The sequence below is a fragment of the Manihot esculenta genome, chromosome 2 (genome assembly GCF_001659605.2).
Source record: "Manihot esculenta cultivar AM560-2 chromosome 2, M.esculenta_v8, whole genome shotgun sequence".
Classification (NCBI taxonomy): domain Eukaryota; kingdom Viridiplantae; phylum Streptophyta; class Magnoliopsida; order Malpighiales; family Euphorbiaceae; genus Manihot; species Manihot esculenta.
In genome coordinates this window covers 6,082,724-6,099,297 of record NC_035162.2, presented here as the reverse complement: position 1 = coordinate 6,099,297, position 16,574 = coordinate 6,082,724, and the positions used below count along the sequence as shown (strand labels likewise).

The window sequence follows — 16,574 nt, the reverse complement described above, 5'->3', positions numbered from 1 at the left end:
ATGCTATGTTCTATGTTATGATTGATGCCATGCTTTGTATGTTGGTTGAGGAACATTCGGGGACGAATGTTCTTAAGGGGGGGAGAATGTAATACCCGGCTAGACTCCGGTATCGGAATCCCTACCGTCCGGTGGGACCTCGGATGTCGGAAACCTCTAGAAGGGTAAAAAACTATGATTTTATGAAATGTTTTCATGTATTTCATGTTTTTAAGTAAGAAATTAAATGAGTTTTTGCATGAATGTAGCTTGAAGGAAAACCCAGGTTCGGCCGCCGAACTTGACTTTCGGCCGCCGAACATGCATGTGATTAGGAGGCACGTTAGGCCCCCGAAAGCATGAGTGAGGGAAGTGCAGGTTCGGCCGCCGAACCTTATGTTCGGCCGCCGAACATTGCATGGATACGGAGGCACATTCGGCCCCCGAACGTGGTCTGGCCAGCCACTATAAAAGGGTCCCTTAGCCGAAAACGGGCGAGTTTTCCCCATTTTCGGCCAAGGTGAGCTTTCCGCCGCCCCTCACCCATTTTTGATGTTCTTCCTCTAAATCTTTCAAGATTTTCACTTGTTTTCCCTTGGTTTTGAAGATTTAAGCTTTTGAAACAAGTTTTGGAGCTTGGAAGTCTTGGAGCTAAATCCCTCCATTTTTCCGAGCTAGGGTCGTTCTTCCTCTCGATCTTCAAGAGGTAAGCTTCGATCTATACTTCTTTTATGTTTTATGAAAGTTTTATGCAAGTTGATGGGGTAGAATGCATGTTTAGGCTTGTTGTTAGGTTTATGGGTTTATGTTGTGATTTGAACAATGTATGTTGGAAATGTGTTGTTTGAAGTGTTGTAGTTGGGGTATATTATAGTTTGAGACCCCTAGGTGTGATGTATGATGTGTATGCATGTGTAGAAACTAGTTTATGCATGTTTTGAGGCGTTTTGGAGGCTGTGGACACAAGGGAACCAAGTTTCTGCCCTTCGGCAGAAACTCAGGTTCGGCCGCCGAAGTGACTTTCGGCCGCCGAACCCCCTTGTGGAGGCAGTTTCGGCTGCCGAAGCCTGCCCCCGAAACTCAAGGTTCGTCTCTGTCTGGGAGGTTCGGCCGCCGAAAGTGCCGCCGAACCTGCATGACCTTCGGCTGCAGAGGGACTTTCGGCCGCCGAACCTGCCGCCGAAAGTGCCCTGTTCAGCCATTTCTTGCATGTTTTCATGTGATGTTTTCAGGATGTTTTAGGGGGTTTTTGGGGAGTATTTTAGAGTCATGTTCATGTATGTTTGGTCCCTCATTTGAGTCCACCTGTGTAGGTTCGGACCCGAGGAACCGAGACCCCCAGCAGTGAGCCAGCTGCTTCAGAGTCTCTTCAGAGCTAGCCAGAGGTGAGTGGAATAAACTTTAAGTTTTAAAGCAAATTAATGAAATGTTTTAGCATGATTCACGCATCATGAATGCCATGAGATATATCAGGTTGATTGCATTAGAATTCACGAATATGTTGCATTGCATACTTTGTTGTTGATGTGGATGAATGTTGAATGATCCATTAGCCCTTTTATGTCATGATAACCTATGTGAGTCCAGGTGTGCCTGCTACGGCTCTACGCCCCTGGCACTATGATTGATTATGGTAGTCCGGGTGTGCCTGCTACGGCTCTACGCCCCCGGCATGTATAAGTAAGAAAGATAGGGGCTAAATGGTGACAAGTTCATCCTTGATGTGAAATGTTTGTGTTATGGCGCATACATGAAAGCATGATTTAAATTGATGTTTTATTATTCTGCTCACTGGGCTCTAGTAGCTCACCCCACTCCCTTTATCCCCAGAGTTGCAGGTACAGGATAGATCGGGAAGTCGGCTAGAGTGAAGTAAAGTCATGTATGATGTAATAGGTAGTAGTGGACATGAATATGATGTAATGAGTATTTATGACTATGTTAATGTAATGAAAGAGTAATGTATAGTTATGTAATGATGAGGATGATTGAGGATTAGTATGTGCTTGACCCTATGTTATGGTTATCCCCTTGACACATGATCTATAGAAATGTTTTTATGATGTATTTGATAATCCAAGCTTATCGAATGATGAAATACCCCATTGGAGCATTTGATGAGGACTCCAGTGGTGGTTATGTTATTAGATGTGCACATGTTCAGGTTAAGCTTGGAAAAAGAAAGAAAAAGTTTACAGTTTTATGTATGTTGTTGATCATGTATGGGATATTACAGGTTACAGGAGGTATGTTGGCTTGCTACGGGTCCCGGCGGCCTTAAGCCGATCTGGATCCTAGCGCCGGTAACGGGTCGGATTTCCGGGTCGTTACAGTCAGACTTTTTAACAATAATGCTAGATTCTATGATAATATCATTAATATTGCACTCTCCTCCAAGTTAAAATTCTTAAATCAAATTTTAATTAAAAATACTTCGTTGTTAACGGTATATTATTTAACACCAGTAGTATATGTTTTTGTACAATATTAAATTTATATTAATTTTATAAATTTTCAAGAGATATACTTTATTAAAATTGAAATTCTTATATATTATATAATTTTTTTTAAAAATTTACAACAGAAAAAATGTTTTGCTGTTAATCTACTTACATGTTCACATTCTTTTATCTTTAAAATTTACTAAATCACTTTACATACATTATTTTCAAGACTCATATTTACTTCTCACTAAATTAACTATTTCACCCCAAACTTATATTATTTTGGAATAATGCTCATAGTTCAAAGGTAATTACAGAATTGTAATATATCTGAGCATAGATGATGGTCGTGACTTGTCAACCGGTCTAGCTAAACGTGGTTAGAACTACATAAAACGATTCATATGCCATGGTATTAACATCGATTTTATATGTGCAAGAAGAAGCATTCGTGTGGAATTTGGATACACAGAGAACTAGGCTACAACACTATGCAACAACATAAACGTTCATATTTTATGTGTTTCACTGATTAAATACAACTTCTCACCATCATCAATCATGTCTACATCAAGAATTTTACCTGCATCTTCTGTTAGCATATAACAATCTTGTGGAAGTTGTAGCTGCTCTACTGCTGTCTTTATAAGCTCTTCCAATGTCTGTGGAACCCATAACACTATCCCAGATCTTTTTTCTTCTTTGGGACCCCATGGATGGAAAGGGAAAATTGTGCATTTTCTTCTTTGTATTTTCTCTGTAACTAGCAATAGAAATTCTCAGCTAAACAATTCAAGCATCAACAATGAGAAAATTTTGTGTATTTCTTTTCTCTAGTATTTAGCCTACGTGTTTTGTAAAGAAGCTGCTAGATGGAATCACCTAGGAATTATTACATTTAAATAATCTTTCCAACTGTGTATGAACCAGGAGAAACAAGGTTAAAGTAGAATAACCCCATCCGTCTTAGCACGAAAAGTTCCAGTAACCAAAATCATAAGCAAAAGTTATACCCAGCAACTCACCACAAAACTTGACTTTTTATTTCTTATTGCACTTTTGGCTTGACCCAGTCAACAAATGATTGAAGAAACTACTCCTGTTCATCCTTCAAGTCTAGTTCTCCAAACATAGGCATGACAATACAACCACCACTGAACACCCTCTTTCCCCTAAATGAAAAAATACGCAACTAGCAAGCAATAGATATTTGACTTGATTAATTTATTTATACCTTTTTAGGTAAATATATCCCCACATCAAACCAAGTGATTTGAGAGTAATTTCAACTTTCTGGTTATAGTATCAGGAAAATCTCAGCTTCCATTAGTGAAATAGAAACCAGAAAGTGTTCAGGAAATACCTGTGATCTCTTGAGAGTGAGGAGGAAATTCTGATAGGTGAGCAGATTTCGCATCTTCTAGTAGTTTGATCAAATTCTTGTTTCCAGACATTCGACCTTCATCAAGCGGAGTCTTTCCCCATCTAGAAATATCAGTGTATTCAGTTTCTAGAACGAGAAAAAGGAAAATAAAAGCAGCAAGGATGCATTATTTGGTAATTGACAAATTTCCTTTCCATTTATAGATATTATCATTCTTCAAAAGCTTAGTTTTAACTTATTCTAATTGGACCTAATTATTTGGCCTCATCTATATCCTCAGATAATGAAAATAGCTTCATTCACATCTAGATAGGGCTCAAATTATAAAATGAACAACTTGCTCATAAAGATTACTAAAAAAATGAAATCTACCTGTCTTTCGAGAAAACACTAGCTCCAGCTTCTATGAGCAACTTTGCCATCATATGTAGTCCTTCTGAAGCAGCTACATGAAGCGGGGTTCGGTGATCATAATCCTTGGAGTTTGGATCAATGCCATTGGACAAAATCCTTTTGAGAAGATCAGAATCCCCATGCGAAACAACTGAACAAAGAAAACTGCCAGCATCATCCAAGCTCAATTCAGCCTTTTCTTCAACAAGCAAAGATGCGACATGATCATGTCCATTCTTGATAGCTTCCAGTAAGGGCGTATTTCCAAATTTATCTACGCGCAAAATGATCACATTATCATTATGATATGCTCAGTAGGTTACATTTACAAAACTTTGTAGGATAAGAGAATTACCTTTGATGTTAATATCAACTCCTTCCTGTATAAGGAAACGGGTAATGTCTTCATAACCTCTTGATGCAGCAAGATGCTGTTAAAAATAAAAATAAGTAAAAAAACACTCTTTGCAGATAGATTTATATATTTCTTTCTCTTACTCTCCCCTTTGGAAAATATAAATCTCCCCAGTGATGGAGGAACCAAGATAAATGCAAAAGAACGTATGGCAAAAAAGAACAAGTTGTAAGCAAAAGACCGTGCTGCAGAATTTTCTATCTGGAACTGAATCTATAAAATCTTGATCTGATATAGCCTCTGCGCTGGGCATGAACTAGTGTTATATGGTCAAAACTATATAATTGAAGTCCAGTCCTGAAATTACATGACACTTGTTCCAAGCTCCCAATGTATGTTACCCAGGAACAAGCATGTCCAGATGTTGGCTGGCTTATATTCCCAGATTGTTCCACTAATTTGAAGTGTAAATGAGTCATAACTCATTACCATGTCCAGGCATGCTTATCAGACCTGGTACTTTAGGGTAACGTGAAGAGTACTATGATCCCCATCAAAGCAAATAGTGTAAAGATTACTGTTTGCTAGTTAACTCTTCATTAAACCAAAGGCAACAATATGCATTTAGAAAAACATGTCACATGAAGTTACAAATAGCCATCAAAGGGAACAAGAAAATATTCAAGGTAGAGATAGACTAAAATGGGTATGAGTGTGTGTATAAATACATATATACATTAATTATGTACAAATCATCAACACATCATACCAAGGGTGATCTTCCATCATAATCTGTTCTGTTCAGACCCGCTCCTGCTCGAGCAAAGCCTTTTAGCTCATAGAGGTCTCCATGATAAGCTGCGCTATTCACCCTCAAAGCAAGTTCAGCTTCTTGCTTTCCAATGTGAAATGCAAGGTCTGACTCTAATTGCTTGTCTCGAAGACTGCTTTCTTTTCCCTGTCAGTTTTGAGTTTTAGACATCTTGATTAACATGTATAAATCCAATTTATAAAGTAAATTTAATAATTGGATTGCACACAAAGTATTCTAGCACACATGCATGAAGTGATGGTTGAAGAGAAAAAGAATATAGCAGGGAAATAATTTGGACCAAATTGTGTACAAAATCAGAGCTTAGTTACCTCTAGAATGTTGTTCAAGATCTTACGACCATCATAAAAATATATCTCAAGTATATTAGAGAAAGATTGTTTGTCAAGCCGCAGAAGCCGGCACAATTCACAAACGCGAATAGTATATGGCAGAGGAATATTGCAGACGAGAGAAATTTCTCCAAATGAGCTGTTAGGTTGTAAAAGTGAAACAGTCTCTTCTGATCCATCTTCCCCTGTTCCAACCACCTCCTGCATCCAGAAGAAGGGGCGTAATGGCTATCTTAAATAAATCTGCATGTTGAGAACGTCACGATCTATTTCCTACATGAACTGTTCAGAAATGAAACAATTTTGCATAACTAGGACAAAATAGAGTTGACTAGAGAGTTTATCTAGTCACAAATTGTTGAAAGATTTTTTTCGAAACAATTGTTGAGAGATTAATCAACGACCACATCATAAGATGTAACATTGCACAATATTCTCTCTCACCAGCAGACATTGGAAAACGAACTCTAGCAAACGCCATACTAGAATTCAAGTACTGAAAATTTTAATACTTGCCCGTGCAGAAATGATGACTTAATAAGCAATATTTGACAGCGAAAGTATGCATGCGTATATGGGAGGTTATATGCACATTCAAATGAAAAAAAAAAAAAAAAATCATGAACATCATTAATATTGTTTTTATTAATATCATCCTTGCAATTTCAAATCATAAGCGATGCAATTTTTCTTTTAAAGGAAAAGTGAGACGAGTTGTTTTTTTGTTTGTCAAATTTGTTTTGTTATTTAATTAAGAACAAAAATAACTAAAAAATAACATCTATTATTCAGTGGGACAATGTTAAAATTTAGTAAGGGCAATGCTAAAAGTTTAGTTATGGAGAAATGACACTTAATTAAAATAAAATTTCTAACAAAATGGTCGGAAGCCAGGGCAGGCACTAGCCCCCCTGTAGTTTTGCCCGTGTAGGAAAATTCATGTCTAATTCAATGACAAGCAAAATTGTTGAGAATGAGCTCATCGTTTTAGCATCCTAACATCTTGTCCAGAGATACTACAAGACTAGGAAGCAGTATATAAAAAATTGTGGAACACATAAAGAACATAAACATTATATCAATTTAATTAGATATCGGAACAAGTGAGCGTAGTAAATGGAATTGTACCAGTACGCCATGACAGACAAAATAAAGTTGATCAACAACATTTCCCTGCTCCATAATTACTTCTCCTGGGAGAAAAAACTCCTCATGAAGCCTAATAACCTGCAACATTAGATGGAAAAAAAAAAAAAAGATGAGTGCACAGGAGACTTAAGCCATAATGGTTACCCAGCCACGCAATAAAGCAGAGAATAGCGGAAAAACTATCCAGAAAAAGCTAGAGTTTGTACAATATGATGACAAATAGGGAGTGATTAACAGTGGTTTGCTATGAACAAGATAGACCCAGGAATGCACCAGTGAGAGAGAAAAAAAAGTGACTTGTTCCAAGGACGCGAGGAAAACAGTAACCACAACTCTTGAGTTAGCAGAGGATGTCTCATTGGACAGAAAAGAATGGTCAAATCGATTTATATAACCCAGGCCATCAAGGCCTATTACCTGTTTGATTTGAGAGGCAAAACTGCTCTTTATTAAATAGTTGTTGAAAAAAAAATATTTAGCTATTATGTATTTTTAAGCTATTTTTTAATACTTTAATTAATATATTTAAAAAATAATAATTCACTCATAAGTGCATTAATAATGTCGGACTCTCAGTGGTTATTGTTCAATAACCATGAACTACTTGTTAAGTTGTTATTACTACCCGTTAGCCCATGAGTCCACCAGTGAAAATGATTTTCACACATATATGCACTTGCCATGTTCATTTATCCGTTTTCCAAGAGCGCTCGAGTCAGATTCACCTCCTTTGGCACCACCATGCAATATTGTAGAAAAAGGTTACTGGATTCAAAAATTAAGTAGAAGAAAAAAGGTCACTGGATTCAAAAATTTCTTATAATGGTATCATACTACCTTGTGACGGCAATCGCCGATGAAATCCACAATGGATTTAAATCAGATAAAGTAATAGATCTTCTAGTTTCCATAATGCCAACCCCATTGGACATTCACTTTGATTTAACTTATGTATCATCTATCAAACGAAACGGCACAACAAATTAGCAAAAATAACTTACAATCTGATTAATAAATTCTGCGGAGCATCCTTTGAACAGGGGAACTTTTTCAATATATGGCATGTATAGTGTTTGGGAAATCTGCAAAAGGAGCAACTAAGTAATGAGAAGCCTGAATTTCCTATACACCTCGAATTAAATATGTAAAATTATAAACAAGAAATCAGAATCCACTAGCACGGATAGGTATTGAAAACATTAGGTAACCAGAAAGACAAGTCATTTTTATGTGGGCGATGGTATTATATTCTCGTCCCCTCCATGGGATCCCTATATCCAATGAATAATAGTAATTGTGTTGCAACTGTTGTTGTCCAATTTTACCAAAATATCCACACCTTTCCTGCTGTTGGAAACTTCTGTTATTCTTGGTGATGCATTGAGGTTCAAATTTTGACAATTTCTTTCTGGGAGAAACCTGGCTTGTTCAGGATTGAAGACAATAAGCCTAACCAGTTGTAAAGCTAGTTTATGACTATCTGGATTGGCTGAGAATAAAATTTCTGTAAAAGCGGGTATTTTAGGAGCGTCGTAATTTTTTTGTTTCCATTTGGTGCTTTGTGAATATAATTAGAAGATTGAGAGATTTTGGGCAGGCAGTATCTTTCATCACATGATTGAAATCTCATCTCTCTAAAGGAAGCCAAAAATTATCCGTCTGTTTTAAAACGGTGTGGAATACAGGACACTGTACCCATATAAGAAAACAGGAACTGAGGCTAAATTGTTCGAACAGGGAATATCATTCTATTTTTGCCAAAACGCTCATTTTTATATTTAAGAAATATTTGGCTATTAGAAAAGATTGAAAAACAGAATGAAGATCACTCTTCTGTGGTATATTTTACCTTAGCACGAATAGATATAGGAATATCCTGAAGTACAGAAGCTTCAGTGTAGCTACTCTCGTACTGTAAGCGCAAATGGCCTTTGATCTGGTTACGGATGTCCCTTCCAAGTCTGTTTCTGTTCAAATATTTGATGAGATCTGTCATTTTATCCCTGAACTTCTCTGTCTTCGATCCTTTTACAATTAGCGCGGTCATATTACCAATAAGATAAGCACCAAGAACCATATCGAAGGACACATATATCATCACAAATATCATTTCCCTCATATTTACAGCATGTATATCTCCATACCCTGTGGCAAAAGGAGGACACTTGTTAGCATTCAACAGACACCAACAAAATGAAAGCGTACAGTAGGAAAGTTTCTTCAAATAAAACTGGCACAACTTTAAGAAAAATTTTGGAAAATGTGAACTATTTTAAGTGCAACTAACAAAATTTAAAAAAACAATGCATTTCAAATGAAGATGGAAGTCTAGCAAACTGAAAGCATTTAAAAATCAAACAAGAAGGATTTTCCGGCATTATAATTTATTATTGGAGTTGGAACAGCCTTGCCTCAATGAGTTGATTTCGTTATTGGAGAAGATGGCCCTTACAGGCTCCAAAACATAAAATGAGATTCTCGTCATGAAAACTAAGGTGCAGGTAATGCCTCATGCTATCATGACAAGCAAACTTAGAACAAAAACAAGAGCCATGGCAGACAAACCACTGTTCTGTTAAATATAAATCTTAAGATTTCCAAACGAGCCACTATTTTTCCCAATTATCTCTCTGGCAAAAGACTTCAATTTCATTCGTTCTACCTGCAAATTTAATGACCTTTAAGCATCTCCTACATCCAGCATGATGGACTTTCTAATATAAGCTAACTATTACATTTTAACAGATAATAAAAGAAATCTGATGCCTTGAACCAATGCAACAATAGAAAATCTGTTCAAACAGTACAGCAGCAGATCAAAATTAAGCCCTCGCTGGAAAATAAAAAGAAATTCATACAGATAAGTAAAATTCTAATTGCAATCAATATTTTTTTTGTATTCCTTTTTATCCAATAGATTGAACAAAAGTTTCACTTAACGAGAGCCCTTTAGTTTAGAATTAGGTTGGTGAATAATATAAATTTTGGACCCTCTAACCTTTTTGTAATTGTTTTGAAGCCTATGTATGCGCTTGTGAGATTAATAAGGGAAGTATAAATCAGAAAAACATAATTTTATCGGTTGTGTTAAGTACCATATGCCGAACAAAAGGGTACTTACCAACAGTGGCCATAGTGACAATAGCAAAATATAAAGATGTTACATAACGCTTCCAGATATCAATCTCTCTGAAGTGTGAATAACTGTAGTCACCCATCTTTAGGCTTCCAATCCAAGTATAACCCTCTTCAGAGGATGGAAGAGTGGTAGCCAAATAGTAAAAAATGCAGGCAGCTGTGTGTGTGCAGTAGAGTTCTACAGCTGTAAGTTTTACAATTCTTGTGAATAGGTAATTGATTCGTATATCCTTCTCCATATTTTGGAAAAAATTAGTTAATTTGCGCACCCGACTTAGCCTAATCCATAAAAGATACCTCACTTCTTCTTTACGTCCACAAGCCTGTATAAAAACATTTAAAAACTTCAAACATTCATGACATGAGGATGATCCTTGGTGCAGTTCTAAGATTGCTCCATTGTGATCTAAACTTTTGAAATCAAATAACTGAAACGATGAAATGAACGAAGCCTTGTGCAATGGGCACCTGTTAGATATTGATGATATTACAAAAAATTTGTGTAGTTCTAGCTTTCAAGTTCCGTTTGCCTCCAAAGAAGGACCATGAATAAATCCTCTACCTCACAATAAATCACAATTTTGATGTCCATTCAAGGTACACCATCCAACGAAACATTTGTATTGAAATGACAAACGATGAAGGTGCCAACAAGATAAAGGGTTTCCACATAACGTGTTGAAACAAGTTTGAAGGAGAAAGTACAGCTAAAGGGGGAGCTACTGGTTACTATAATCACTAACAGACACCATCATGTTACGAGCAGCAAAAATAATAACAATGTACATCTAGTTGAACCTAATTGTTTGTGAGCTAAAACGAAGGAAATGAAAACGTATAAGCAAATCTAGTCTAACCAGGCATAATATTAATGAATAAAGAGGAAAGGTGATGTCAACTGTTTCGCTAATGACATTAATCAGATTGAAGCTAATAACCGAAAAATTAGGTAGACATATTACTAGAAGTAAATAGATTTAGGAAATAAATATCCAAGGCAATAAAGACTCCCTAAAACTTGGGAGAGAAAGGATATTAGGAGTTGTAGAAATTAGCAGAGAAATAAATGAATACCTTATAGATCATGTCCCAGGGCATGCAAGCAAGTAAATCAATGAAAAAATGAGATTTCAAGTACCTGCAACAAGGGAGAGAAAATCAGCGGCGAATTAACCCTTAAAAATAAAGGAATAAAGTCTTGAAAGAAAGCAAATGTACAATTCACTGAGACTCGAATTTACTTGTTTGCGCTTAACATTAACGGAATAAGAAAAGGAACAAAAATTCAACTAGAAAACAAGAACAGACAAAGACAAAATTATTAGCTAGACCAGCGTGCAACAGTCGGCTCACAACTCACAAGAGATGCGGAATGCAAATCACATTAGCCGTTCCTAACTAATAATTTGTCTATGCACATTAATGCTCGTAAAAGAGCACGAGAGAAATTAGTCAAATTATCAGGTCAGTTTAAACGTGCCAATTGTGCAGTTAAAAATCAAAATTAAATCAGTTCAATATTGAAGTTGAAATCAGAAAAAAATTAAATTGATTAAAAATTGATTTTGAACCAAATCTTAACTGGTTAATCCAATTTGATCCCCTTTTACATTATATACATATATAATTTATATATATTTATATATTTTATATATATATATATATGTGACCAAAATTAGATACTGAAATTAAAATTTAGGTGCACCATTCAGTTTAATTCCAATTAATTTTAATCCTTAAATTTAAATAGAAGATTTCTGCGCTATCCCACCTGTTACATTTGAATGAGATGAACACATGCATATCGCTAGCATACAAAGTGTGAGCTAATTTACTTGCAATAGAGGGAAGTATGCACTAATCCCTCGAATATAATATTTTTCTAGCCATAAAGTCTGTTGTGTTCAATTGACTCATATCTTAGCTTCCCCACTTTCCTCCTGTCCTTGGAAATTAGAGATAATCATTCATGATATTAGATGTCGCATGTCTTATTACCGATTAGGTATTGCCCTATGTCCGCTAACAGGTGTTCTAACTGATTAGTCATGTGTAGTAGAATGAGACACTTGTAAATGGCTGGACTGTGAATCCTCCAAACCAGGGATCTACTCTACGAGGATAGTTTTCTACCTGTTGCTTAATAAATCTCTTTGCTAATAATAATAAGCACCAAAATGCAATAGGTGCAACAGTCCCTTTTCTCTCACGCACGTAAATTAATTTTATCATACAACCTAACTAATTTTATCATGCAACCCTTGCACAGGTCAGACCTATTACATATGATCACCATAAACAATAACTATAATAAAATCTTAGACAATAATTTTTCACTGAAAATGCTCATGCTATATAATTAAATATTTATAACGATTAACTATGTATGAACTAAGCAATCATATATGGCTATAAGCTATTACATAAAAAATAAATGAAAATTTTATAAAGCACAAAGGAACAATGGAGGAAAAGCAAAATGTACCGAATAGCAATAGGAGTGCGCTTATAGATCATCCGATATGTCTGGCTGTCTCTGTAGGCAATGAAGAACTGTAGAACGATATCGAAAAGGAAAGCAAGCTGTCCAACGATGTCCAGAATGAATAGGTTCTCAGGTAAGCCCCTGAAGAAACCGAACTCCATGGGTGTAAAGAAGGATGAGTAGATTGCCCATATTAGTATGAACTTCGTCCATGCCCTATACCATCTGCATAAATTGACAAGTAACTAAACCCCAGCTAATAACAAGGATGAGTAGATTGCCCACTTTAGTAATAACAAGCACTCGCAATCAAACTATATTAGCATTTGGTACCATTTATTGTGCAGAGACATGATTTACGCTATAAAGGAAGATAATTTTCCTTATTACCATTGAATTTGACACACACGAAGAGCTGAGATCTCTCTCAAATACGTTTTACCGTAGACATGAAATTAGTTCATCCATGGCTTAATCACCAAAAAAACAACTATAATATATGAGAAGGGATCACATTGCTTCATAATCTAAAACCTTATTCAGCCTCATAAAATTCAAAAAGAAAATCAGATAAGGTCAATCAATCCATAGAAAACCAAATCATATAAATTTGTAATATTTATTTTTAATTTAGGTAAAAATAATTATAAATTGTAGGACTATCAAAATTCACTTCTCACATAGTAGAAGAAAAATAATCAACGTTAATAAGAAATATAATCTTTATTCCTGAGTTATGACTATTATCCAAGCCATCAATGGGAGAATAATTTTTCACAAATTGATATATCTATCACATGGATTGCAACTTTCAATTTAAAAAAAAAAAAAATAAAGACACAATGACAAATGACAAATGCTTCTTAAAAAACAATGTCGAGTGAGATCAACTATAGCAAAAACAACTCGTAATAGCTACCTTCACAATCACTAAATTCCACAGGTTAATTAGCTATAGTTAGCTACCTCTTACTTTCATGCATTTAGCCATGGCATGTTTTAAAAAAAAAAAAATCTATTTACTTATATTGTTTCATTAAAAAAATAAACAATTCGAATATTTTAAAGCATTTAATTTTTAATTTTTAATGCTTATTAAATTAAAATATTTGAATGAGTTAATAAATAAATTATTATTTAAAAATTAGACAAATAAAAAAAGAATAATAAAATTTTTTACTACAGTAAAACGCACGGGTGGTGTAATTTTGACACACTAAAATCAAGCCATACAACTGGACAATCGCGAACCATTTAATATTCAGAAAGTCCAAGTAGTGGCCATGGTACTTGATAGTCCAACCAGTAAAACTCCGCCACTTGTAATCCAATGGCGGGAAACACGGTCTCGGCTAATCCTCATCAAAATCTAAGATCGTCTACCCAAAATAAGTTTTTGTTTCAAAAAAAAAAAAAATTGAATTAATACCAATTACTCTGGAGAAAGGAGATTAATTACCTGTTTTCAGGATGAATAAAGAGACCCCTGGAGACGTAACGAATACCATTGATTACCGATTCGCGACTGAACATTCGGCGATTCCCTGACTCAATCCCGAACTCGTTTTCTATGAGATTGAATCTGCTCCCTAACGACGAGTGTATTCTATCTCTAACACCCGTCACTTCATACTCTCTATCCTCCTGCTTCTCATCCTTCTCCTCCTCTTCTTCGTTCATGATCTCTCTCTCTCTATGACCCCCCATATTTCCTCAGCTCTAGTTCGCAATGCTGATTACTTCTACATGTCCGTTAAACATTATATACAGATTAAAGTGTTGCAGTGACGAAAGGATTGAAGGAAATCGTATCGATCACACTAAAAATGAGAATAGAAAGGAGAGGAGATCAGGAGAAGAAATGATATGATATGCAAGTGGATGAGAAGGTAACCAGAACATGTATGCTTTTATTTGAAAGAAATAGAGAGAGAGAGAGAGAGCGCGCAAATGTTTTGGCCTGATTTTCTGAAGGGATCACGAGAAAAAGGAACGCTGTGGATGTTGAAGTTGAAAAGAGAAAGAAAAATTGGGGAGCCAGAGTTGTCGATGACTTGATGCTGAGCTTTTTGTTTGTTGTAATGCGTGCAGGATTAGACATCTGTGCCTCTGAATTTATAGAGTTTGCTGCCACGCTAATAATTTTTAAGGATAAATTCAGTTTAGTCTCCGGGATCTATTAAAATAAAAGTATGATTTACTATCTAAACTCTTTATAGTAAACAATTTAGCCTGAATTTTCACTTTATTAAGACAATAGTCTTTTTATTAAATTTATTATTAATTAAAAAAATTAAATTAAAATGATTAAATTATTATAAATATTAAAATTATAAATATTAAAGCCATAAAATTATTAAATTATATAAATAATAATTAAATTATTATATTTTAAATTTCAATTTTAATAAAATAGTTGTTTAATTAACAAAATGAAACTTGATAGCTTAAAATCATTTTTATTAAAAAAAGTAAAAGCTAAATTTACTGAATTTTTCATATTTTATTATAATTAGTTTTATATTTTTAAATTTAATTAAAATTTTTATATATGTCCATAATTTCTCAGTTTAAATAGTATAAATATATATATATTGAAAACAACAATAATTAAATCATATGTGGGCCGGACTTTACCATATCAAAATGAGGTCGGATTCAAAAAGTCAGTACTGTCTCAAAATTCATAAAGTTTCCACGATAAATCGAACTAACATTTTCAGTTTTGATCCGTGCACGCGAACGGGTCGAGTCACTGACAAGCTCAGGTTGAGTAGAAAGAAACACAGCCCAATGGCATGACACAATAAATGACAACAGGTCCAGACAACCCTGCTCGCGCGCATTTGAAGGAATTAAGTGACCGTCTAACATGGAGAGGACATCTGACGCTTTCGTACATATAGACCTGTGTGACAGAAATAGGTAACACTGTAATAGAAATGCTATTAAGTATCACTAGCGGATAAATGAAAAGAAACAAAAAGAAATGAACACTCTCCTCTTAAAAGCGCTTACACTAGTAAAACTTTATTTTTTAAATATCAGAATATGATAATTATATCCAATTAAAATTTAAATTAAATTATTATTAAGTTTTCAACTTTTAAATCACATATAGTTCAAAATCACTAAATTAAAATATTTTTATATTATATACCATCTAATTTTTTTTCAATAACTTAAATATTTATATTGTATATTTTCTATAATTTTAATATTATGTATTATTTAATTATTATAATTTTAAATATTCATATTATTTAATTTTAATGATGAAATTAAAATAAATTGATTAATAATTTATTTAATTAAATAATTAAAATTAAATTTTATAAAATATAAATATGTTAATTAAATAATTTAAAAATAAAATAGTAAATTTGATAAAAGTTCAAAAATCTAATAGTAGTTGTACTTGAAATTTTCTGACTAACAAGGAGTGTGATTTTGTAAAACATAGAAAACCGTGTTTTGAATTTTAAAATTAAAAAAGTAAAAATAAATGTTTATTTTCGGGAAAATAAATGTTAACAACGTGGAATGACATAATAATAATTTGAATATTGCATAATTTCTTCACAAAAGCAATATTTCCTTTAACGAGTCATCAACGTGGGTGTGAGTATTTTTTGATTACCTAAAATTAAACTACCGCAAAACATGGACCGTAAACATATGATTAAAAAATCACATATTGTATTAAATAATCGAGCCGAGATGACGGCGCCTCCAGAACTGGGTCATGGCGTTTGGACATAAGGTTTGGGTTGACTTGCATCCTTCATGATAAGGATTGATTACAGATGACCCGCTAATATTAGCAGCCCCACGTCCCATGATAACAGCGTTCATCTTTTAATACTCCGCAGTTTTTAAATTTTTGTCTATGCGTGTGTAGGTGTAGCGTGGAAGGATTAAGATATCCGTAGCTGGCATAATTTGATACTAGTAAAAACGGAATACGATAGATATATAATATAAAATTTAAAGTATTTCCTGAAATAATTAAATTCTTATGATTTAAATTCACTTTCCTAAACTCGTTTTAGTAACAATTATGTAACTCTTTTCCATTTATGC

The 16,574-nt window shown here is 34.4% G+C and overlaps 1 protein-coding gene across 3 annotated transcripts; it reads right to left on the bottom strand.

Annotated features, from left to right (window-relative positions):
- Positions 1-2,833: 2,833 nt before the first annotated feature.
- On the bottom strand, positions 2,834-14,564 carry LOC110608467 (potassium channel SKOR). 3 transcript variants are annotated; one of them, XM_021747703.2, is made up of 13 exons: positions 13,951-14,564; positions 12,492-12,716; positions 11,081-11,144; positions 9,990-10,329; positions 8,718-9,013; positions 7,870-7,950; positions 6,848-6,946; positions 5,699-5,920; positions 5,325-5,513; positions 4,556-4,631; positions 4,180-4,474; positions 3,787-3,908; positions 2,834-3,186 (listed from the first exon to the last, which is right to left on the bottom strand). In XM_021747703.2, the coding sequence occupies exons 1-13, from the start codon at positions 14,196-14,198 to the stop codon at positions 2,933-2,935; spliced, it is 2,511 nt and encodes an 836-aa protein (XP_021603395.1). In that variant the 5' UTR covers positions 14,199-14,564; the 3' UTR covers positions 2,834-2,932. The 3 variants fall into 3 exon arrangements, with proteins under 3 accessions (XP_021603395.1, XP_021603396.1, XP_043809981.1); XM_021747704.2 differs by having other exon boundaries at positions 2,834-3,180; XM_043954046.1 differs by having other exon boundaries at positions 3,169-3,595.
- Between the last annotated feature and the right edge of the window lie 2,010 nt (positions 14,565-16,574).